Source organism: Zosterops lateralis (assembly GCF_965231275.1).
Source record: "Zosterops lateralis genome assembly, chromosome: 9".
Lineage (NCBI taxonomy): Eukaryota > Metazoa > Chordata > Aves > Passeriformes > Zosteropidae > Zosterops > Zosterops lateralis.
The window spans coordinates 10,245,711-10,269,716 of record NC_139769.1 but is presented as its reverse complement, the minus strand read 5'-3'; the positions used below and the strand labels follow the sequence as shown (position 1 = coordinate 10,269,716).

The 24,006-nt window shown below is 44.2% G+C and overlaps 1 protein-coding gene across 2 annotated transcripts in view; it reads right to left on the bottom strand.

Annotated features, from left to right (window-relative positions):
• The window catches only part of ERI3 (ERI1 exoribonuclease family member 3), a 130,730-nt gene extending 112,939 nt beyond the window's left edge, over positions 1 to 17,791 (bottom strand). The window contains exons 1-2 of one of the 2 annotated variants that reach the window (XM_083868094.1): positions 17,728 to 17,791; positions 7,973 to 8,247 (exon numbers count right to left, since the gene is read on the bottom strand). In XM_083868094.1, coding sequence (XP_083724220.1) covers positions 7,973 to 8,224 — 252 coding nt within the window. In that variant the 5' untranslated portion in view covers positions 8,225 to 8,247; positions 17,728 to 17,791. Of the gene's footprint in view, positions 1 to 7,972; positions 8,248 to 17,701 lie in introns of both variants that reach the window. The other variant, XM_083868095.1, reaches the window with a different exon arrangement.
• Between the last annotated feature and the right edge of the window lie 6,215 nt (positions 17,792 to 24,006).

Below are 24,006 nucleotides of genomic sequence, written 5' to 3'. Positions count from 1 at the left end.
CGTGAAGAAAAATTCTGCTGCCTGACCACTGATTATCTGATGTTTCTTCTTCCCCCTGCACTCAGGTGAATCACACTGCCTACCCCCAACATCCAATGTCAAAGGCTGAATTTCCTCATAGATAAATTCTGAGTTGCATTTTGGGTTCTGCACTGACATCAAACGTGGCTCTTATTTCCCAGTGCTGCCTTACAACACGGAGGGTGAGGGACCATTTCTCTTTCTTTAATAGAAGCTGAAATCCCCATCTAATCACATGCCTCCAGGAGCTTCAGCTTTAAAAGAGACATCTAGTCCATGCACCTGCCTGAGGGCAGCATCATCACCCCCTAAATAATTTCTGACTTTGTCTAGGCTGTTTTTACTGACTCCAATAAGAGAGACTCACACACTCCCCAGGCACTCACTCTATCCTCCTGTTTCATTAGTCTTATCATTGGAAAGTTTTTCCTAATGTCTAATCTGAATTTCCCTTGCTGTTGTTTAAATTCCCGACTGCTCTTCCTACCCACAGCAGACACAGGCCAGAATATTGCCTTTCTTGTTTTTGTAACAAAGACTTCATCTTACATACACCTTTCATCACTGCACTAAATACAACCCCAATGCTATCCAGCCTGCACCCACAGCTGCATTTTTCAGACCACAGTCATACTAACTGATTCTCTTCTTCACCTTCTTGAAATAGTATTTTTTTTTTTTCTTCTAAAGAGTATGGAATACAAAGTGAAGAATTTCATCAGCTCAAGTCCCTTCTTACAGGGTCAACAACAGGGGGATCCATGTCTCGCAAATGACACTTTTCTCCTAAAATTACCACTGTGGTCCTTGGGAAATTTTCATGCCTGCCATTGCACCTGAAATCTTGACAGCAGGCTCACAATCCTCGTCCTGCCATCCTTAACAAAAACTTTCAGTAATCATTTCCTCCCAGGCTGGTTCCTGCCTCTTACACCAGCATCGTCTCTCTGCCAATACCCACTAAGCTATTTTGATCTTTCCAGCAGGACCCACACATGAAGAATAAGGCAGAATCTCCTTCCTCTTTTCACACATGGGATGAGAAATATAGACCAACAGACATCAACATTTCAACGTGTTTCTTCAAGCACTATTGACATATATTTAACCACCCAGAATATCTCTACTGACAAAGCCAACAACAATTTAAGCTTGACAGTTTGGGGGAAGTTTAGCACTCAAACCAGGTTAAAAACAGCACACACACACACATTTCCAAGTACTACCTTTCTACTGCAAGATAGCAACTACACTATATCCTTTTTCACATCCACTCCTCTCTATGGCAGACAAACAGCCTGTGCAGTCCCTGTTGCAGAATTATCAGATCATTTCAAGTCCCAACCTCTTCACCTGATATTGAGCAGGACAAATGATCAATGTTCCCAACGACACTAAAACATCTGGGATGGGTAGAAAGGGCACATTAGTGCATGTAAATGAATACCCAGGGTTTTACAGACATCACAGCTAGCTGCTGATGGCAGCGCATTTCAGTCTGACAGAGAGGAACTAAATAACGTTACGAAGAGTTATTTCGCCAGCTAACAAGTGCACAGACCAACAAAGACAACACAGGGATGGTTGTACAGCAAGCTTGGCATAAAGAGGAAAAAGCCCACAAGATTTAGGCATGTCCTGTGTCCTTCTCACTAAAAGAGTTGAGTTGCCTTGCTTCTTTATCAGGAAGGTTTTGTTCAAAGCTAAGACAAGACCACTCTAACACAGCAAAGACCATTTCCCAGGAAACACAGCAGCCTGAAAAGCACCATTCCCAAGCAGCACTAGATAGGTGCCATGCCATGAAAGAATACTGCCTGGTTTTAAAACACTGTGCTGGGAGCAATGCAAAATATTTCCTGTACCTCAGAGGCTGCAAAAGAGCAGCAGGCACACACAGATCATCGACAACCACACAGGGCCACAACCACAACCACACGGCAGGACAGGCACAGCAAACATACAAACCTGTGATACCCATCCCCTTCTCTTCCAAAATGCACATGATGGGAGTATTTCCAGAAGCACATGTAGCCCTCACCAGCAGCTTTATGGAGAGGCAAACAATCCAGCAGACTTGCACATTCCTGAGCTAGCCTGGATCTTTTCTTTTCAGGGTGACTGCCGCTCAACTACTTTCTGCTGTAACAACAAGTCTACTTAACTTTGCAACTTGTCACCTAAACGATGTGTAATGTTTGCACAGCTAAGGATACAGTGTTCAAACAGCACAGGTGGGGAATTGCACGCCAGCATGCATAACTGATGTGGGGTCTCCACACACTGTGAGGGAAAGGGCAACATGACTGATTGCTTTAAAGTAGTCATCTCACTAGCCTGTCAATAACCAGCCAAAAGCTGAGCAGGTTAGGTCAGGTTAGGACTGCAGCCATTGGCCACCCGAGTGCCTTGGTATTTTAGACTTGTTGCTATAATAATGCTGGGTTTATATCTTTAAATAAGAAATTGCTTTGAATTTTTTTTCGTACATCAGATGGCTTGCCTGGTGGTCTCATAGTTGTGTGCTCTCCAGGAGATTTGGGTTCAATAACTGTTCATGTTCTCTAGCTCATCAGGTTTTAAATAAATACAGCTAATTCTGTTGCCTGAAGTCATAACCCACCCTGTCAGATTGATATGGTTCACAGCAAGGTTGTCCCCACTTACTGGGAGAATGAGGGAGGCCTCCAAGGCAAAGTGAGAGCGGGTCTCAGACACCAGGTGCAGTGTAACCCTCTAAAGCTACAAGGCCTAAAGAAGTTTGCTCAAAAACTCAACACAAACAGGAAAATCCATCTGAAACAGCTCTTGCTATGAACTGTTTCCTGCCACTCTAGGAACTTAAAATGGTCTGATGTAAGAACAATGGCATAATAACAGCCATAACTTGCAAAGACATGATAAAAATATATATATTTACTTACTTCTAGTAAAAAGAAAAAGAAAACTTTTAAGTAGCTACGTTACAACATGCATTTTTAACAGCATTTCTCTAGAAACAGCACTGTAAGAAGCTGAATTGAGAAGTAGGTAGTTAAAACTACACCCGAGCCTAAGATGCATGAACATAGGTAATTGCAGATTAATATTCCACTGTAGTACTTACGCTGAGTTAAAGTTGCTATGGGAAACAAGCCTGAATTACTTTATTTTTCAGCAACTCATGATCATCCTCAATGAAGGTTTTGGCAGGTGATTTCTTTTACATTGAGCTTAACAACTACACAAAAACAGTGCAAGAAGAAAGCTGCTACATGGGGATGTCTAGGTAGAACAGGCAGGCACAGGCAGACACACATCCTTTACCTGCCTCTGGGTAGGATTGTGGCAATGTCTGTTACTGTGTGAGACACCTGCATTCCCATGCTGGTCTTCAGCTGGGATTGCCTTGATGCAGTCTCCACAGAAAATGATGTGGAAAGCACACAGAAGATACCTTGCAGCCTGCTTCTCAGAAGATGAGCAATCCCTCCATAAGCAGCAAATCTGTGATTTCAAGGACATATTCCTCCTACAAAGCAGTTTCAGCTATGGCTCCCAAGGCAGCTTCCTTATCCTCTACCTAGTCACCCTATGCAGAGAGATTGGCTGGGACTGCACATCTGTTGATACGGCCTAAATTTGGTGGAAATCAACATCCATTCCCATTATAAGGCCAGTCTATAAATCACAGCACCTCAGGAGCAGAGACACACGACTCAGCTGTCCCTGCTGCAGTAACAAGTTCACAGATAGAGCAGCACAGGCAGCTGTACAGATCATCACAGCCACTCCAGCTGTACTTGCCCATGACTGTGAGCTGGATGTGAGATGGATGTTCAAGGGAATACACATGTAATGCTCTTTTACAGCAGCACTCAAGGAAATACCGACTGAACTCCATACAACCTTCTCCTACATTTGTACTGAATATGATCTAATTATCAGAAAGATCAGCTCCTATTTGTTAATATACTTTTGCCAATCACAATATGTACTATGATCATCTAGATTTGTTTGAACACTTAAAAATAAACTAGTAACTGAGCATCTGCTCAGTCAGTGTCAGTGTTTATGGTTTTATTTTGAAGTGGTGAGTGATGTTTTATATTTATTAGAATATCCAGTTTCATTTGACAGCAATGATAATTAAAAATTCTCCCAAAATAACAACCTAAATGTATGCGTAACAGAGCTGAAGTATCTAGGATACACTAACAAAAAATCAAGATATTTTTGCATTTAAAAAGTACTGTTTAGGAGGACACAGAAAACATTGTCTATAAACAATTTATTCTTCTGCTTCTGGTCACAATCTTCTCCAGCAATGAGATGGTCTGAACATTTCATGTTTTCCCTTTACAGAGAGTTTGAAAGAAGCAAATTTCTGCTTCCCAAATGATTACCAATTTAAGTGAATCTGAGACACTGGACATCTGAAAAAACTGACATAAGAAAACGCAACTTTATCATTACCAAAAGCTCATGTAGCCGCTTAGCAACTGCTAGATCCAGTTCCTTCTACCAGGTCAGAGGCCTGATGCTCTTTTACACTTCCAGGCAGCAGACATACAGAGCTTGAACTTTATTTGATTTTCATTTAAGTGGCTTTAATAGATTAGAAATTAACATCATATATAGAAGGGTAATTTCAAATTCAGCTTTGAACAGATCTGATTTCTACCTTCAGACTTTTTATATTTAAAACAAATCATTTCTTTTCATCCACTAGGCTGAAGTTGAAGGCAAGATACTTGGCTTGCTGACTGAAAGAGGCACACCTTCTTATACTGCATTAATAAAAGCAGCCACAGATCTGAGTCTGTGGAGCTGCTTAACACAGTCACTGAAAGCACTGACCACCATAAACATTGGTGTCTACAAGGACAAAGGGACAAAAGAGCAAGACTCCCACCTATTAATGCATCTTCTCCTGAAGCTAATGCTCCATATGTACCCAGCTCTATGGGCTGAGAGTGTATAAAAGCAGAAGGTACTTATAAACTCTTACCAGACAGTAAAAGGAAAAACTCAGAGCTGAAAAATGAAACACACCACCACCGTTCAGGGTCCACCGACCTCCGCAGAATGACAGCTCCCAACTGACCCCACTGGGCTTCGGATCACATTCCAAAGGCACAAGGTAAGCTTTAAAGAGATGCGAGAGGCCAGCCATAAACATCTCTTACTGCCAACCCCTAATGACCTTTGGCTGGCTAAAACACTACATGACACAGACTGTGCAGTTAAAAGCCCTCACACCTTCTTTCCTCTCTGGGATGGTCCCATTATTCATGCATACATCCAGAAAACCAATAAAGCTATGCCATTTCTATGTGTATATAAACAAGCACTTTGATAGAGGGGTGTATCTTCTGAAAACAGTCAGAAATCAGGGCTGCAAGGATGCTCCCGTTCCTTTGTGGGTATAGGACAGGGAACAGGAAGGACTCTCAACGTCTGACATGAGAGTGAGTGGTAAAGCACAGGGCAATGGCCACGAGGCACTCAGCCAGCAGTCCCAGCCACTGGAGTCACAATGCAGATGGCTTCCCAGGGGAATAACACTGTCCTTGACCCTCCTTGATCCCCATTACAGAGGCCATATCACGAGACCTCAGAGAGAGATCAGGCAATGTGAAAGGGAATGGAAATGAAGGGGTCTTCAGGGCTCACGAATGAGCATGAAGGACTCCCCCAGGGATAAGGCCAGCAAGGCTGCCAGTTACAGAGGAGCACGAGTAAATACAACGGGAGGGGGAGCAGATGTGGCAGTCACACTTCTTAGTGTACATAAAAAGATAGCTCTTTCAGTAGTTTCTTGTAAGAAGCCAGAATATTTTGAAGAGTGAGTGAGAAATGTGAAATGTGCTGTATGGTGGCAAGTGAACTCTTGCAAGATATTTAGGCTGAACTGGCTAAATTTACAACTATGCCTACCCACTTAAAGTAACGTGGATCACAGCTTAGCTTAGCTCTGTATACACAGCCTTCTCATCAAATCCCAAAGTATTTGAATTTCATTGTATCTACACTTCTATTTTGCAGGTATTAAAATAAAAGCAGAAAAATTATCAGTATCACAGCGAAGATCAGCACCTGATCATTTCTGGCTCCCAGCTCTGACCTCAGACCAAAGCTCCAAAACCTGTCTATTGATCCTGCAGTGAAATATCCTGTCACTAAAATTTTGCAGAAAACATCACTGAAATGCATGGCATAGTTTGCTCACCATGACATACAGCCTAGCAGTGGACAAAAGCCGTGCTGGTCAGCAAAGACATAAGAGGTAGGTAAGGGCACCAACTGAAGTCTCATTTTATAAAGTTTCCTGATTTTGGCAAGCACCTTCAGCCTTTCCAGCTACGTTGAGCCCTATGTAGCAAAAGTAATTTCTTTATTTGTCAATCTAATTTGTTGGTGAGGATGTGAGGGACTGACAGCCCTTTCAACACATTATATGATGCAGACAGGCACTGAACACAGCAGACTGGAAAAACAACACGGAAGAACATCTCCACCTTAAAGGTGCTATCTCACCAACAAAATATATAGCAGATCTGCATTGGCCCAGACCATTACTTTCCCTGGCAAGGACTTGGGGACAAAGCTCCTTAAAACAGTAGTAATCATATTCCACTCATGCTCCTTTTTACTGCCAGCTGTAAACTAGCTCCACATGCATCATGGTTTTGCATCAAAATGTGCACAGACCAAGCCCATATCCAAAGGGACAAGGTAGATCCAATTTACAGCTTTGACAGGTCTGTGCACCCGAGGCGGAGCATGCAGGAAATAGCCGACATCTCACTTGGAGAGCGGTTAAGAGCCTGCTAGTAGAACTGGATGCAGAGTCACAACAGCCTCCCACAAAGAGCCAGCAAAAGAGCAGGGAATTTGCTATCCATTTTTCAAGAAACACGAAGAACAGGCAGCACCCACCAAGGCACTACTGTGGAAGATGGGAGTCAAGTTTGATCCCAATTTGCAGCAACCCCTTGTTAGGACAAGCCCAAGGGAAACCATGGAAGCACTGGGAAATGAACACACTGCACACTGAGTCACTTCAGTAATGAGACACCACACTGAAAACTGCTCAAGCCTTTCATATAGTCGAAACAAAGCAAAAGGAAGTTGTTGTGACCCAATGCAGGTATTACCAACACATGCCGACCAATTACTTGGCAGAGGAGGTTGAGTCCATTTTAGACTCAGAAATTCTGTTTGTTTGCTACCAACCTAATATCAGGGTTTTTTTTTTTCTTTTTAGTACAGTTTTCCAGTTGAAAACTTAGGTCCTGATGATCCTGATGACAACTGAGAATATTTTTACTAATCTATTCTACAGTACTGTGGAAGAACTGTTTGCAGAAAAGCTCTGTACTTCATCTGGATCTCTGTACGTCTCAAGCGGTAGAGCGCTGGAAGACCTCTCTGAAGCTGAGCTCTTCCTGTCTTATTACACTCCAGAGTTAAAATCTAGGCAAGATACCTGATCTTGCTGGAATTATCTAAAAACTGTTTTTCTTCTCTACTTAGAAATACCATTTTGTTGCACATATTTCCATCATTCAAAATATTCTTTTGCTAAAGCTGTTCTCTACCAACAGCCTTTTTCCTTACAGCATCAAACATGGCTGCCATTTATCAATGCAAGTTTCCAGTCAAAAACTTCTAGACCCTTCCCAGATCAGACAAATGACAAGTATACATGACTTAAAGTTGTTTTCAATTACATATGAATTGTCACTTCCTTCATGGAAATCAGACTCCTTTATTCATTCCCAACAAACAGCCCTGGCATTGCTCCTGAGACAGCAGGTGACTGGCAAGAGCTCTGGAGAACCAGCAACAGAAAGGTGGTGGGACAAACCAGAAAAAATTAGTGAGCCAGCACTGTGTTTCTTCCTTTTACCTCTCAGAAGAGCAGCAGCAACTTGCAAGGCAATAATTAACAGGATTAACTGTTTACCTGAGGATGAATCTGCGGCTTATCACACGTAGCCTCAAAATCCAGCACTAAGAAGTAGTGATATCTCTGTGGAGGGAAGGATGACATTGCTGCCATGGAAGCTCCAAAGCCGTGGGACGCCAGTTTCCTGCTTACGATGGAGCTGAACCCTTTGAGAACACCAGCTGGGAAGAGAGAGGACACAGCTTGTCTTGACCTTGAAAGTAAGTTTTGGGGAAACTTTGCTGCTCCAGTATGGAGGAGTGCTATCATTGAACATCCAGAGGCATCTGAAACTGAAGAGAGACTCATGTTACTCATACACACATATATCTCATCTCTATTGGTATCTGTTCACTGTCCTCTGATAGGGATTCCTTTGTGCTTCCCAGTAAAGGTTCCAGCATCAAAAACCTGAAATAACACAGTAACCTGCTCTAAGCACAACAGATGACATTTGGATTGAGCTAAAGGTGTCCAGAACCACAGGCAACTGAAAATTAACTTCTGCAAACTACTCTAAATTAAGAACTATGAGATACACAACAGTCATGGCTCCAGGCACCAGATCACACCCCACTGCTGAACCTCATTGTAGCAGAACATAACACAAACCAACTAAAATACAGAATATCCAATCTAAGCCCTGCTGAAATTTCTGAAGCCTTTTATCTTTTCATATACAATGCAGTTTTCTGATACATGGTAAAAATTAAACACAGCAATACACATACCAACACTAAAACTTATCCAAACAGTTTGGCCTTGAAACACCCGCCAGTTGCATCAAAACATGGCACTTCCATTACAAACACAGGTGGCTGGGAGGCTCCTCCCCAGGAAAGCTCTCATTTGCTCTGTATACAAAGTTTCTCAGAAATGTGATTTCAGTGCTACACTCCACTTCTTACCTCAGGTATTTCTCTCAGTGGAGGATATCAGTTCAACTAATCACACTCAGGGACTGCAGGAACTGTAAAATGCAAGCAGGACTCTATAGGGTACAGTCTCCCTCCCAAAGAAATATCTCACGCAGCCATTGCCTTCTGATACTTCTATTTAACAAAAACTATTCAATGAATTGCATTATCCATGTGAGACTACCTGGATTTCCCCTCCTGCTACTTTTCTTCTAGAACTTTGCAGGCAGAAGTTGCCAGGACTGTCACTATCCAAGATGGGTCAGCCTCAGGGCTGTTAACAGATCTACAGGGATAAGAATTCAAGACCAGCTCATGGGTGGGTACTGGGACTGAGAACTAAACAAGCAAATAGCACCAACTCAGTCCTCTTGAACAAGGACAGGAGTACCCCCTCTAATTGTGTACACATATATACACACACACACAACTTGCTAAATAGATATTTAAATCTCCCCCCACAGTTGGTCCCACTGCTCATAGAAGAACTCCATCCCTTGACATGCCACCCACCTGCCTTTTTATGAGCACGGCCCCCCCACACCTGTGCTTGCTTTTTGTTCTGCCATGGAGGGATGGAAGCACCCACTGTGAGACATGGAGACAAAGTGGCCATGGCAAAATGGGGACTTGCTGCTCATGAACAAAGTGACTGTTTGCACAAAAGACAGCATTTGCTCTCTCCCATCCGTTAGTCCGTCAGGTAAATAATGCACGTGCCAAAACACACACTTAATGAGGTAAATAATATGCCTTGAATAACAGCTAAATCTGTATTTACCTGCGAGACCAGAGAAACTCGGAAGGACCAGATTAGGAGATAATTGCGGCTAAGCAGGTTGTGTGCTTCGAGTAAACATGCATTTGGTAACCTTCCCTTTCCAAGCTTATGAGTGAAAGGCAAAAATCAAAGTTGAAATATTTAAGACCGAGGCAGTGCCCACACTGCCAATTCCATGGCATATATGTATTGCCCCTGCCTTAAGGCTTTCACATTTTGAAGCAGTTTGCTTTATTAAAGCAGTGTGCCAGACAACAGGCGCCTTGAAAACTGAAAACTCAAGTTACAAAACCAAAAACAAAGAGTCCAACATGGCATTTATTTTAAAGGGGCTCAGTTCTACCTACTGCCTTTCCATCTACAGCTTTGGCTGTTACTCATAAACGCATTGCAACCGAATAGAAGTTACTTATATTTACTTCTAATATGTGCAAGATAAGAGATATTTAAGGTATACATGCTTTAAATCTTCTAACTGCTATGAGTCTAAAGGCCCATCACAACACATATAATCTCCCAGAATAAAGCAACTTGTAAGCTAGTTGCAGGAAAACCTGGTCTTTAGCTTACTGCATCAACTACACCGTTGGAGTGGCGGAGGCAGACAGGCTTCAACTCCTATAACACAGGCAATAAAACATGTATTATCCACCCACCCGCAGCAAGATCGCTAATGTATCTTAACTGGCAAGACCAGATATCTGACAGGGACCCCATGAATCTTCAGGCTGGGTTGCACTACATACAGTGGTGCAGAGGTTTCCAAGCCACAGAGTCCATGGCAAAGGTAAACCAGCTGCCTTTGTAGGATTCAGGCACATCCCCACACAGACAGAGCAGCACCACACCAGACCCTGGCATGGCGGGTCAGAGTCACAAAAGTCCCACGTGATATCCATGAAAGAAGTAATAGCCAACATCCAGTGTCTGTTTATACTAACAGCTTCTGCAGTGGTCCACATCTAGCAACAGGATCAGGCTCCCCATCGTAAAAGCAGCCTCCCTCCCCACTCTGCCATATAGCAGAGGGAGCAGTGCTCTGAACAAAGGTGCATGAGCGGGATATTGCATGTGGATTTCCCTACACAGGCAGCATACAAATAAGGGCAACCCCACTGCAAACTCTGCACCTTCAGCCAAATGAAGTTTTAACGGTATGTTTACCCAGCCACTGCTCTGGGTGCCCTGGGAAGACCTCACATCATCTTCTTTGGCAAGGTCAGAGTGCCTCAGAGCACAAGATAGCCAGTGAGCAAACACACTTTATTAGATGTCATGTAAAGCATTTATAATGGCTATGACAATGCAAAGCACTAGTAATTATCCTGTATTTTTTTTCCAAGAGACAACGATGTAAGCAATGCAGCTTCAAAAATTAAAAACCCAGTTCTAGCCATATAAATCCACATGTTCAGTGATTCCATTTCCAAACCTACATAAAACACCATATATATATTTCTTATACACACAGGATCAGATTATAATCTCAGACAGTGCAAGCTGTCACATCTGGCAGCCAACCCTACTAGGTTAATATTTCATATCACACAGCTCAAATTCCTCACACAGATACGTATGAAATGTAATGGGACCATGAACTGAGGTTGGACCTCAGGAATTATTTTGACAGATTGTACACAGACCTAGGAAAATGTGACAGCACTTTATATTTGCTACACCCAGTAAGATGGGAAATGGCCGTATGTGGTGAATTTCAGCTGGAAGATAGTTTGTGTTGTGTGCTGTGTAACAGTGTGTGTCCCAGGTGACAGTACTGGCTAAAATCAGCATCTATATTTTAAAAATAATTTAAAAAAAAATGTTCTCTGGATATCAGCTGCAGGTACCAAGAAAAGTTCAGGCTGACCACAGCTCTTGCTTCTTTAGCAGTCCAAGCACATGGTACTAAAGCACAACAGTTTTATCACCAGTAAGGAAGGAAAGCCAAGAGAAAGGCAAGTGCCAGCTGTAGCCACCAGCTTTGCCAGGGGCCCCACTGAGTGTGAAGCGGAGAATCTGCACTGGCGGCTGTTGCACACCAGGCTTCCTACTGGGAAAGTTGCTTAGGGACAACCAAAGCGGCAAGGAACATGACAAGGAACTCCTGCCATGTGAAGAATGCTGGTGACAAGGGGCAGCAGGGCAGTGCAAATGCTGTCCCCTGCGTGCAGGACAGCCCTGAAGCCACAGAGAGATGTGCACCACACAAACTCCAGAGGAGTCAAATTCATCAATGGCAGGACAAATTAGCCTACGAACTTGAGCTTAATGACTCATGGCACATAACATAAATATGAACTTTTTACAACTACATCTAATTAAAATTACAGCTTGCCTTTAAGTCCAAAATACTTCCCTTTACTTTCCAGCTTGATGAGTAGGGAAGGGGCAGGAAGACAACACCTAACTTCATACTGGTGGGGTGACCCAAGAAATTACATTTTATGAGAGCCTTCACTTACATGTTAAATTACTTTGTTATGGCAAGACAGCCCTCCACCATATTACAAAACAAACAAACAAACAAGAAACCCCCCAACTAACCTAAACTACAAGACAAACTGAAATTAAAAAATAAAAGCAAGCAAGCTCTGGGAGTAAAATGCTTTAGTTTATTATTTGTGCAAAACCTGGGTAGTGGCAGCTGTGACTCCTGGCCTCCCACAGACAACTGAATTCAAGGCTAGAGCAACCAAAACCCATCAAAAATGTAAGTCAGGTTTGTCTGTTTTATTGAATTATGGAGGGAAAAAAGTTAGGGTAATAGAGATGCTTTCTGTAGAACAAAATGGCACACATTTAGCAACGCCTGGAACACAGTATAACAAAAAATGCAGGACTTCACTTTTGGTAGCTGTTCAAACACATACTCAGAGGTCAAATGTGAGCCCATACTTCACTTGTGTGAAGATATAACTGAAGAACAATAGAGATAACTCAGGAGTTTTTTTAATCAACCTTAACCTAAACCCAAATATTTCATTAGATGAACTACAGTCCAAAAATGACAGCACCTGGCTAGCCTGTGAGGCAGGAAACAAGAGACTATGAACAAGACCAGCTTATCCACTCTCACCACTCAAACTTGCAAAAAAAAATCAACGTAAAGTAAAACAAATAACAAAAGACAAAGCTTTTAGAACTGTTTAATAAAGTAACACAATTTTAGACAAGTAAATTTGCTTCTTCCTTTAATTTGTTAACCTCACAGTATCAGCACTTGAACATGAGAACAGTACACTTCATGGCTACACTCCCTTCACGTTTGGCTGGGTTTGTCTCCGGCACTGCTAGACAACCCTGCCTGAGTTTTGGAAAATTTGTAATGTCATGGCATGTCTATATGTTGCTCCATCATTACTCAGCTCAGGTAAAACTTGGCAGTCATCATTTTGTTTTTACAGTACTCCACAATCACACCCAGGCTCTTCCCACTACAGATGAGGAGGTCCCTGTTCTCAAGAACTTACAGTCTAAAATTAGAAGCAATACAAGTGAGGGGAACAACAGAAAAGAATGAGGGGTACAGGAGGAGAGTTGGGCAACTGCTCATCTGGGAGAAACATGCATCTTGGTAGGTCAACTGAAAAATATAATTCACCCTATACAGGCACCGATTTCCCTCTGTATGGTCATTATGGAAGAGATAAGTGAACATGGAAAAGGCTGACTAAGGAATGGAGGGCACTCTTTGGTTAGGTTAAGGAAGGTCTCTCCCATTTCTTGAGCTCATTCTTGCCGCTGGGTTCCTTGGCTGATTTGTCAAAGGCACGACCACACATGTCAGAGCACCAGAATCTCTTCCATTGTGACATCACAGACGCGATGGCTTGTGAGATCACAATGTGCAAGGCCGAAGGCGCTGATTACTTAGGGAAGCACTTGCTGGAGCTATGGCACCCTACAAAGCTGGGAAACAAACACATCTCAGTTCACTTAACAACACAGTGAAACCCACATGAGACTCCACATCGGCAGGACACGAATTTATCTGAACAGACCACCCAGAAGCCGTCCCAATGATGCACAGTACAATTCCACTCCAATTTTATTAGGCCACCTCTGCTAGGCAACCCACTTTCGTCAGCTCCTTGACTGGTCTCCTAAGACAGGCTTTGCTGTGTATTTTTAAACCTTCTCCAAGAGTAACTGCAGATGAGCAAACGGGTCTAAGCTGGAGTCTGAAGAAGTTCCACACAGCAAAGGACTGGTCACTTAGAAGAAACGTAGAGAAAGGAAAGAACAAAAATTAAAACAAAGAAGCAATTAACAGGGACACATACAGCAAAAGCCATAGAGGAAGAACAGATTTGCTATTAAGGAAAAGAACAGTTGCACAGGATCAGACCAAAAATCCTCTAGTCCAGTCTCCTGCCTCTGCCTGGGAGCCGTAAGAAAACGCACCAGTGTGAAACTACACAAAATGAGGTTAACCAAGCCAATAGTTCTGGGAGGCCAAAAGAAGGCAGGCCTATCCTTCCCTCTCCATCCTACTCTCCTGCTGATTATATTACACCAGTTCCTGAGCATGTCTGGCCCTTCTGTGAGCCGATTCAACCACAGGAACCTATAAAAGGACTAACACAGCCAGAAGAAAACACAATTCAAACAAGATAGTTTCTGGCTGGTTTAGTGAGATGAATTAGCACAGAGCCAGGCTGGATGAATACCAAAGCTCAAAGAAGAGGATGGGCCCACACTGGCAGAAGCAGGAATAAGACGAGCCACAAGGGCTGTTGGTCAGCTCAGCTGCTCACCAAACCATGTACTCAGACCAGGACAGAGACACCTGGGATGACATGGCACTTAGCAGAGAATAGAGAAGTTATCTTGGCTCTAGCAGCATTGACACATTAAACTTGAATTCACAAAGCCCATCAGACCATCCAATATCAACCTCATGTAATGCTGGCCCTAAAGTTTCCATTTCCTTAATCGAGCCCAAAGGCTTGAACACCTTTCAGAAAAGTTTCTGGCCTTGAATTGCAGCATGAAGAATGGAGGTTCCCCTCTACCTTCAGAGAGCCCATTCCAATGGTCAATCCATTCAGTGTCAAAATAACATGTCTTAGTTTTCATTCGAACTTTCCCAGCCCTGGTCTTTGAGATAAGTTCTGAAATTTATGGCACTTCAGTGCTCTCAATCCTGAGCACAGCTCCCAGTGCCAGGAGCTAGAGAGTTGTAGCTACTACACATCTAGTCAGTAAAAGCTACTATTGCATATTGGCCTAATTTAGTGGAAAGGAGACATAGTAGGCCATCCTTTGTTTAATGGAATCTGGCATGCACAATTACTTCATTTTCATACACATGAATGCCACAGTTGTTCAAACCACTTATAGAGCTGCACACCTTCGTTATCTGAAAAATGAAGGTTAACACCTGAGAGTGCCAAATGAATCTCAACCTGGATTCAGGGAAACAAGTTTGCATTGCTCAATACACTGGTAACTTTTGATCTTCACAAATGAGCTCCGAAAGCATTAATAGAAAGTCAGTACTCTGGCAAACCTCTGTCCTGCTACTCTGGCAAAGGCTCCAAGCAAGGTAGCAGCTACAGTGGGGCATGGTTTCCACACAACCCAGTCTCAGCCTAGAAAATCTGCCAGGGAAGATGTTGACCCTGATATTCAACCACAGGAAAAAAAAAAAAATTGTAACAAATACAGCTGTAATAAAAAAAAAAAAAAAAAAAAAAAAAAAAAAAAAAAAAAAAAAAAATTGGCTGGAAGAGAAGGATCTTTACACAACATATCTAGGGAGAACATAACTTTTCAGCAGGCCAGTTGAGATGACTTCTCTTAGGGAAGGGAAATGGTCCCTAGCACAGCCAGGTCTGCTCTAGTTTATATCTTGACAGTCTCAACTTATCCAGTTCTTCCCTTATTCCCCTGCTTGCCATGGCACCACACTGGCATGTCAGCTCATCACTACTAGAGTGAAACACCAGGAGTCTCAACAGGACAATTTCTAGCAAAAATAGCTGCTTCAGATCCAAGACAGAGCTGTAACAAAAGCACAGTTGCTTAGAGCCTTCCATGCTCTCCTGTAAGCCCAGGCACAGTGGGCAGTCCTGCACCATTTACCTGGATGTCACCATTCCTGCACTCTGCAGCCTGGGGACCCACCACTGCAGGTGGCCACAGGACTGACACAGAGACAGGGTAAAATGCAAATACTTCACACATTTAAGTATCTTCCAGAACTCTATTTCCAAAATTTCACGGGGTTAAAAAAAATAAAATAAATTGAAGGCCTACCAAAGTTAAAAGAATGAAAACAAGATAAGCACCAAACTAGCTGTTATCAGGCCCTCTAAAGAAAGCAAACTGAAGTATCTCTCAAGTGCACAACAGAAACTTTAGGTCCTATCAGTGTTTATTCAGTTCAAGGTCTTTATTTAGCATGAGGCACACTGGCATTTTTAAAAGGCTTTAATCACTTTCTTCTTTTGGATTTTGGTACCACTCAAATCTGTCTAGACACACCAATTTTACAAAAACAAAAAACAAACCCAACACACTATTCAGGCAGAGCAACCCAAAGTTTGAGAGGAACAAGATGCATAAAAGGGCCACAGGGCCACTCTTTGAAATAAAACAAGCATTTAGTCTACACTGCAAATTAATGTGAAAATTCAGTTGAAAAGGGCAGAATTCAGGGCTTCAAAATGGAAACAAAAATATCTGAAATAAAAAACACCATCTGAAATCAAATTTCCCAAGCCTGCACAGCAGGGACTAACCAACTGGACCTTCAACATACCACTAAATTTCAGAATAATTAATTCTTGGCTAAAAGTTCAAATGTCAACTTTAACATCAAGTGATATGAGATGCTACATTGTTGCAAAAAGACACTACAGGACAAAATAAATTCAAGTCACCATTAGAAAGAAATCAGGTAAAATCCTCAAACAGCTGTTAACAGCATCTGATGGGACAAGTGCTTTGGAGATGTACCTTCCTGGAGCCTTGTATACCTCATCCTTCCTGAGACACAGTGCAAGCATTCACATACTAGAAAACTTGTTGGTCCCTTGCATCACAGCTGAAAGAATATCAAAGAGTTCAGACTAAACAGCAGCTGTCAATCCACCATCTCGGGAACCAAAAGCTCAATAAAGAAACTAGATAAGTAAAGAAGTAGCAAAACAAATGTCACACATTAGCAAACAGGCCAGCAATGACCACGTAAATCCACCAGACACAGGACTTGTAAAACACAGAACATAAGCAGTAAATGACAACACCTCTTCATACATCTTAGTTTGGAAGAAACACCTGTAACAGCATAGCAGCAAGAAAAGAAAAGAAGAAATTCCTCCTGCCACTCAAGAAACAGGTAAACAGACTGTACTCCTAAGCTTTCTCAAGTTTACTTCACTCTCAAGATCTGAGACAGGTGATCAGTTCAATCTCACAAGGTAAAAAATACAGGAAAAAGCCCCCAAAAAACAAATCTCCTACTCCCTCATTACCTCCACCTATGGAACCTCCTCATCCCAAAACATAAAAAAAATCCTTGCTGCTGCTGCCTCCAGCTCAGCCTGTGCCCACCCCCTGGGCAGACGGGCTGTTTTCCCTTCCTCAAGCCCTGAAAGCAACTGATGCCGCTCCGGCTGGGATCTGGGGGGCTGCTGCCCCAGCCGCCCTGCAGACCCCCCTCCGGGCCGCTCCGGTGTGGAGAGGGCCCGGCAACCCGGGCGTCGAGGCGACGAGGCGCCGCCACCCCACGCCCTCCCCTCGGGCCGGGGCCGCCTCCGGTCCCCACCGGCACCCCCGCCCCGCCCGGCCCCGCCCGGCCCGCAGCCCCACGCCCCCGGTTCGAGCCCCGCCGCCGCCGGGGGCCGGGCCGCGCCCCCGCTCCGCGCCGGGCCTTTACCCCCCGCCCCGGGCCACGGCGGCCCCACGTCTCCGCCAGGCCTGCGGGGCCCCCCGCGCCGGCCGGGCCCCGCAGGGCTGGGCCGAGCCGCCGCCCGCCTCCCGCACCACCCCCACGGTGGAGCCGCCCCGGCCCGGCCGGGCCCCGCGCCCCGCACTCCGCACCACGAGTGCCCGGCACCGCCACTCACCGCCCGCACTCTGACCCCCGACCCCGCGCTGAGCGGCAGCGCCGCCGTCCAACCGCAGCGCCGCCCGCCGCCGCCGGGGGCGGGGCTTCCGACCCGCCGCGCCCCCTCGCACAGGCGCGTGCCGCGCGTCGCTCCGCGGGGCACGCTGGGGGTCGTAGTTCCCTCCGGCCGGCTCCGCCGCGTGGCCGCGCCTCGATGCAGCGCCGGCCCCGCCGGGTCCCCGGGCGCCGAATCCTCCCCCGTATGGCGGAATCTCATCCTCTCCCCGCCGACCCGAGTCCTCGTCTACCCCGGGGTCACCACTTACCCGCCTTGTGTCCTCAAGGGCCATCCCACCGTGTCCCCAGGACACCTCTCCCAACTCCTGATGCCTCCGTGCTTGTGCGTCCCCTCATCTCTCTCAGCCTAAACCCGTGTCTGAACCGTGCCTGGTCTTTGCTTCACACCCCTGAGCTGTGGCACCTCCTCCCCACTCACATGGCTGGCACCCTGAGCCAGGACAGGCAAATCCCACCGGCTGTCACACTCTGTGAGGGTTCTGAGGCCCCGTCCCTGCCAATGCACAGGGAACAGCTGCCAGCGCTGTGCTGCCACCGGGCACCATGGCAAGGAACACTGGAACTGCCCAGGGAGGTCCGGGATTTTCCCTGTCTGGAGACATTCAAGACCCACCTGATGATCTCCAGAGATCCCTTCCAACCCTGACAATTCTGTGATTCTCTGAACTTACGTGCAATGATACCCAATCTTTAGCCCACTGACACATCCGTGACTCGTGGAGTCTCAGCTGCAATGACGAGTGTTCCAGCTGGGGCCATTCCCTGCATTGCTTCCCTCCTTGCTTCTCACATTAACTCACACCTCCACACTTCCTGCCAGCAGCTCCTTTGCACACCCCTGACACTCCTCATGTGTGTGATGAGCAAACCCAGAGGCCTGACTCATGCAAACAGGACTGTGAGGGATTCTAGAGGCCGCCTTACCCATCCCTTGCCTGCAGGCAGGAGCAGTCCTACCTGTCATCTTGCTCTCCTCTTCAAATCTGGCTCCATGGCTCCATGTCTTAAAATAATGGACACAGGTAAGTACCAGAGTACAGACATCACTGACTGATGCTCCAGGCAAGGTGGGCTGGCTGCCTGACTGAATCTACCTGCTTCTCCTGCCTTTAACTGAGTTGCTGGCTCTTCAGGCTGGATTTATCCTTTCCTCTGTTTTTATGTGGCCTTGAACTTGATAGGCCTGAACCATGAAAGTATCATGTCAGAACTATAAAAATACCAACAGCAAGCCATTTAATAATAGTAAGAGTTCCTTTAAGCCCTCTTAGATTTGGCATCTCTCAGCTTCCCACCCACATAAGCAAGGAAAATGTGAAATTTTACTTCTAAGCTTAGCTATATTGCTGTGATTTGTCAAGTCTTTGGTGACTGATGTATGGTTTGCCAGGTGCCCAGGAGAGTGAATTGATGGTCTTTGCACTGTGGTGTTCCTTGAGCAATCTGTCCCTGGCCTTCCCTCAGCAGAGATGGAAACTGGCTGAAATTACACTGCAGCCCCAAAGCTTGAAATTTAGGGCTCACAGCCTGCCTGTGTTTCTAAGAGGATGAAAGAGAAGAGGCCTTTCCTCTGCTGACCTCTGCATCTTGCAGTAAAAAGTAATTCCTTGGTGTAGACAAACGATGAATGGCTCATAGATGTGGGCATATCCTTTTTCATCAGCCAAGTCTCATGCTATTTCCCAGGTTTCCCAGGCAGTACAGCTGGCAGATTTCTTCCTGCCCAGTTTTTTGGGGGAAACCCCTTTTCCCAGCTGAGTTATCTGCAGTAACCAGGGCCCACACCTTGGCTTCTGCCAGCCTCCATGACCTTTGTGAGATCCATACATGTTGTCCACCAAAGACTCCAGGACAGCAATGAGATTCCCTTCAGCAACTGCACTTTCAAAGAGGGCCTTTTTTCTGGCACAACTATCAGCACCCAAACCAATTCAAAGAGAGCCATGTTTTATGAAATATTGTCACTGTTTTTGTATTGTTTGTGTCTTATGTGGGCGTGCATGCCTCAAATCAACACTGCAGGCCACTGAAAATGTCACCTACAGATTAATCTGGCTCACTCCAGGCTTCTGGAAAAATAAATGAGGGTGATCAATAGATATCCTGTGGCGTGCCCATCAATGCACATGGCCCCTGTAGCATCCTCACTGGGAACAGCTCCCCCCCCCAGGAGACTCTGCCAGTAAAGGCAGTCAATTGCCATGGGGCCCTAGGCAAGGAATGCTGACAAACTGGGTTATGCAGGTGGGGAACACTGGTCAAAAAGGCTGATAGTTGCTCATTAGGGCCACCTTATTTATTCCAGGTAGCACAGCCCATGTCAGTCCTGTGACCCCATTGCCTCAGGACCAACTCTGTCTGAGAGCAAGTGAGCGTGTTTCAGGAGTCACTCTGGTGCCTTAATTGCTTGTCCTACTTTAGAGATTTTGAGATGGCTAGAAGACGCCCATAGGAAATAGAGTCCATGCTGCGGGAGTATCTGCTCTGTCCTAATTTACATGAAGGACTATCTTCAAACCTTGGGTGGAAATCTGCTCATATTCCAGCTGTGACCTTCTCTCCTATGGCTGGATCCCTCTGCTGCTGCCAGCAGATGCAGCATCCTGGTCTATAGTTACCTGAAGTTTAATTTGTTTTAAAACCCTAACAGTTTCTTAACAAAGTCTCATTTTATTCAGCACAGGTGTTAAGCCACTGCTGGGCTGATGGATGGACAGAGCTTGATTAGAAAGCAGCAAACCAGCAGGGCAGGGTAATGCAGAAAATACAGACCAAACCCCCCTGACCCCATGTGGCAGCTGCAAAGGATCCTCAGTGTGAAGACAGGGCTGAGCTTATCTTAACCCAAGGTCTCTGCCTGCTGCTGGGTCAGCACAGAGGAGGAGGGACATTCCCCAGTCCTTCTCCCAGTGCCTCCCTCCCAAGGGTCTATGGAGCACAGCTCCTTTTAAAGCAATAGGATTTTACATTATTATGGCACAAAGAAACATTGGATCATTTTAAAGGCAACTCCGTTAATACTGTTCAGCTGCTTATGCTGAGTGAAACTTTTAAATGTCTTATAATACACATGACAAGTAGTTTTGTATCACTGTTTTCTACTTAACAAGTTAATAACGTGCCAACCCAAATCCTTCAGTTACTAACACCACCGGTGGGACTCATTAACCAACGTGAGTACATATTTAAGGGAATACTAATATTCACAATGTACATTTTTATATTCACGTTGTCATTCTTGAAACCACAGCTCAGTTCATGTGTTCTGTTGAAACATTTGTTTGCAGAGGATTTCTCTCTCCCTTTTCCTCTAAACACAGAGACTATCACTGGGGTATCATTCTGGTGAATGATATTAATGACAGCCTGTCATCATGGAAAGCTATTTCTAGCTGTCAATTAAAGGGTGTTTTGAAAGAAAGCAGCTCATTCAAACCCCGTGGGAGCAAGTGTGTCTCATTGTTTGACAGTGACCCCCTTGATGAATTTGGGAGCAACAGCAGTTCTGTGGGGCTCGGAGCTTTGCAGATGCAGCACAGGGCTCTTGGATGACAATGACAGGAGATTTTAAAGGGGCTGATGTCCTTAGCAAAGAAAAGGCAAAAGAGTATTTCAGATGATAAAAGCAATCCCCAGGTAGGAGTATTGGTCAGGAAAGAAGTCCCGGGGATATTGAGCTATTCTCCTCCATCTTGTAATATAATTTCCTCTCCAGCATCCCAATTTATCAAACTCATCTTCAAATATGTCTTTTTACTTGCCCATGCTAACCCAGTAGAAGGCTTCTTCAGCTTTTCTCTACCTGATAGATGGAAAAACCTCTAATTCCCAGATAAAATATATTTATGGCTAGTTTACTCTAATTCATTCTGGAAAAATGATCCTTTGATTTAACTTGTTGACTTCTTTCCTTCTTCTGGTGTATTCATAGGCAGCTCTCAGATCCCAATAATTTTTGCAATCTTTGCTTTGGTGGCCTAAACAAGCCATTTTTTTCTTGTGTCTCCATAGCATATTATCTTTCCATTTCCCACTCGATCTTAGTAGACCTCCTCTGCACCTGCTTCAGTTTCAATTAAATTTTCTTGAGCATGAGTGCCCAGACTGGTATGTGGTATTCCTGAGCTGGGCTCCAAGGCCTCATACAATATATGTCACTTTACCCAATAAATATCACTCATATAAAGATGCTTGATTTCTACATTTCCCCCCTCAACAGGGTGGTCCACTCTCAGGGCTTTCTCTTTCCTTTTATTTTCCTAAGCACTCCTTGCGCAGTAATAAAAATGTACAGACTCAGTGGGGATCTGTTTTAACTTCAAATGTGCTGATTCAGTTCAAAAACCATTAATTCAGCCAGAATCAGGGCCATGGGGTGGAAATCCTTTTCCAGTTAAAACAGAGGTGAGAGGGACAGCCTTTGGCAGGCTAGGAAATAAAATGCATTAGAAAAACATTGCAGGACATCAGAAAGTGGCTATTGACTGGGCCATGTTAACAGAGGACAAGGGAGTCTTGGACATTTCACATCAAGATGGGATGTCTCCATAGGAGAGATGCTTGGATTTGAGCAAACTTCTGGAGTTTGATGCATGGGAGCATTTTATTTCCCTAGTCTGTGCTTTGCTGGAATGGTCAGAATGGTCCCTGCTGGACCTCATATTGACTGAGCATACAAAGCTAGTCAGACAGGCTGGTCCTGTCTCCAAAAAATCCCACTTTAATCAGGAGTGAAAGAGGATGCAGTGAAATGCAGAGCAAAAATGAACAATTGTGTTGTTGGTCTGTAGATCAGTGCTCTTCCCTTCTGTGTGGGTCCCAGTGAATCCAGCTTTTGCCCCTCACTCCCCTTTGTACGTGGGGTGAGCAGAAAAAACTACACATGTCAGGAAGGCGTCAGCACCAAAACACAAAATAAAATGACCCATCAGCAAAGGATTTCCCCAAGATATCTGGCCAAAGGAAAACATAGCCTGAACATCAGGAGAAATTTCCTAAGGCTATGATGCATTAAACTGTGGGATCACCTTCCGAGAGGAGCAGGGGGAACCATGAAACCAGCCACTTACAGCACTGTAAAATGTCCCATTAGTGCCAGCGTGATTTCAGTTCAAGGGAGCTGCACTGAATCATCTACCATGCCTTTTCCAACTCTTGCTCCTAAAAATCAGACCCAAGAAGTACAAAGAAAGAAGGGCAAACAGTGATGTCAATTTGCCAAAGAAATACAAGCTTTTCTACATTATTGTATGTCGTAAAACCCTTGTGCTCCCACTGTATACTTAATCTTGATATTCCAATGCCATCCACAAAGAAATTCAGGCTTAACCCTGGTAAAAAATATTGTGCAATTGGGTGCAGTTTATTCTTTATATTTTAATAGCTATAGCAAAACTCCATTGCTAACTAGTAAAAAAAAAGAAAGAAAAAAAAAAAAAAAGAAAAAAAAAGAAAAAGTTGAATGTGTTTTACAGTTATGTCGTCATGGGAAAGCTGTATTTCAAAGCGAGGGCATCAGCAGCAGTGAAATGGGACATTTTTAAACATTTTAAACATTTTAAATGAGATGTTAAAAAAAAAAATAACCAAAAAAACACTTCACCAAAATCTCTTTGCCAGTATTTTAGCTAATAGGGTTGCAGTGTATAAAGGAAGGGTTCTGACGCCTGCACAGGCCACCCAATACTGAGTCTCTCCTCAAGTGTCTTGAACTCTAAGTGTAAATGGAAAAAACATCTAAAATTAAGCATTTCTCCTGGAGGAACACATTGCTGATAAAGCAAATCTTCCCATAGGACAAGCACACCTGCTGGAAGGTAGAGAGACATTTTTATGTGTGGGATTTTAACTTGAGATAAAATACTTTTCACGGGCAGTCATATGGAAGACAGCTGGCCAAAAATAATAACAGAGGAATTCGTGTCCCTTGGGAAATTCTGAGGTTTCAAAAAATATGATTTTTGACCTAAGCTGGGACAAAAAGTTTAGTGCTCAGATTTTTTGTTGTTGTTGTTTAATGACATATTCCCAAATAAAAGTAGTGTAGTTCTTTTCACTTTACCACTTTGACATTTCTTTTGTTTTATTATCACATCATTCTAGAAGCCCAAACCATTCATTACACCACACTGTTTCCTTTCCTCATACTGTACATTATAACATCAACAGGCATAATCCCCACCCTTTTTAAAGATTCCTATTAAACCAGCAAAATGTCTTT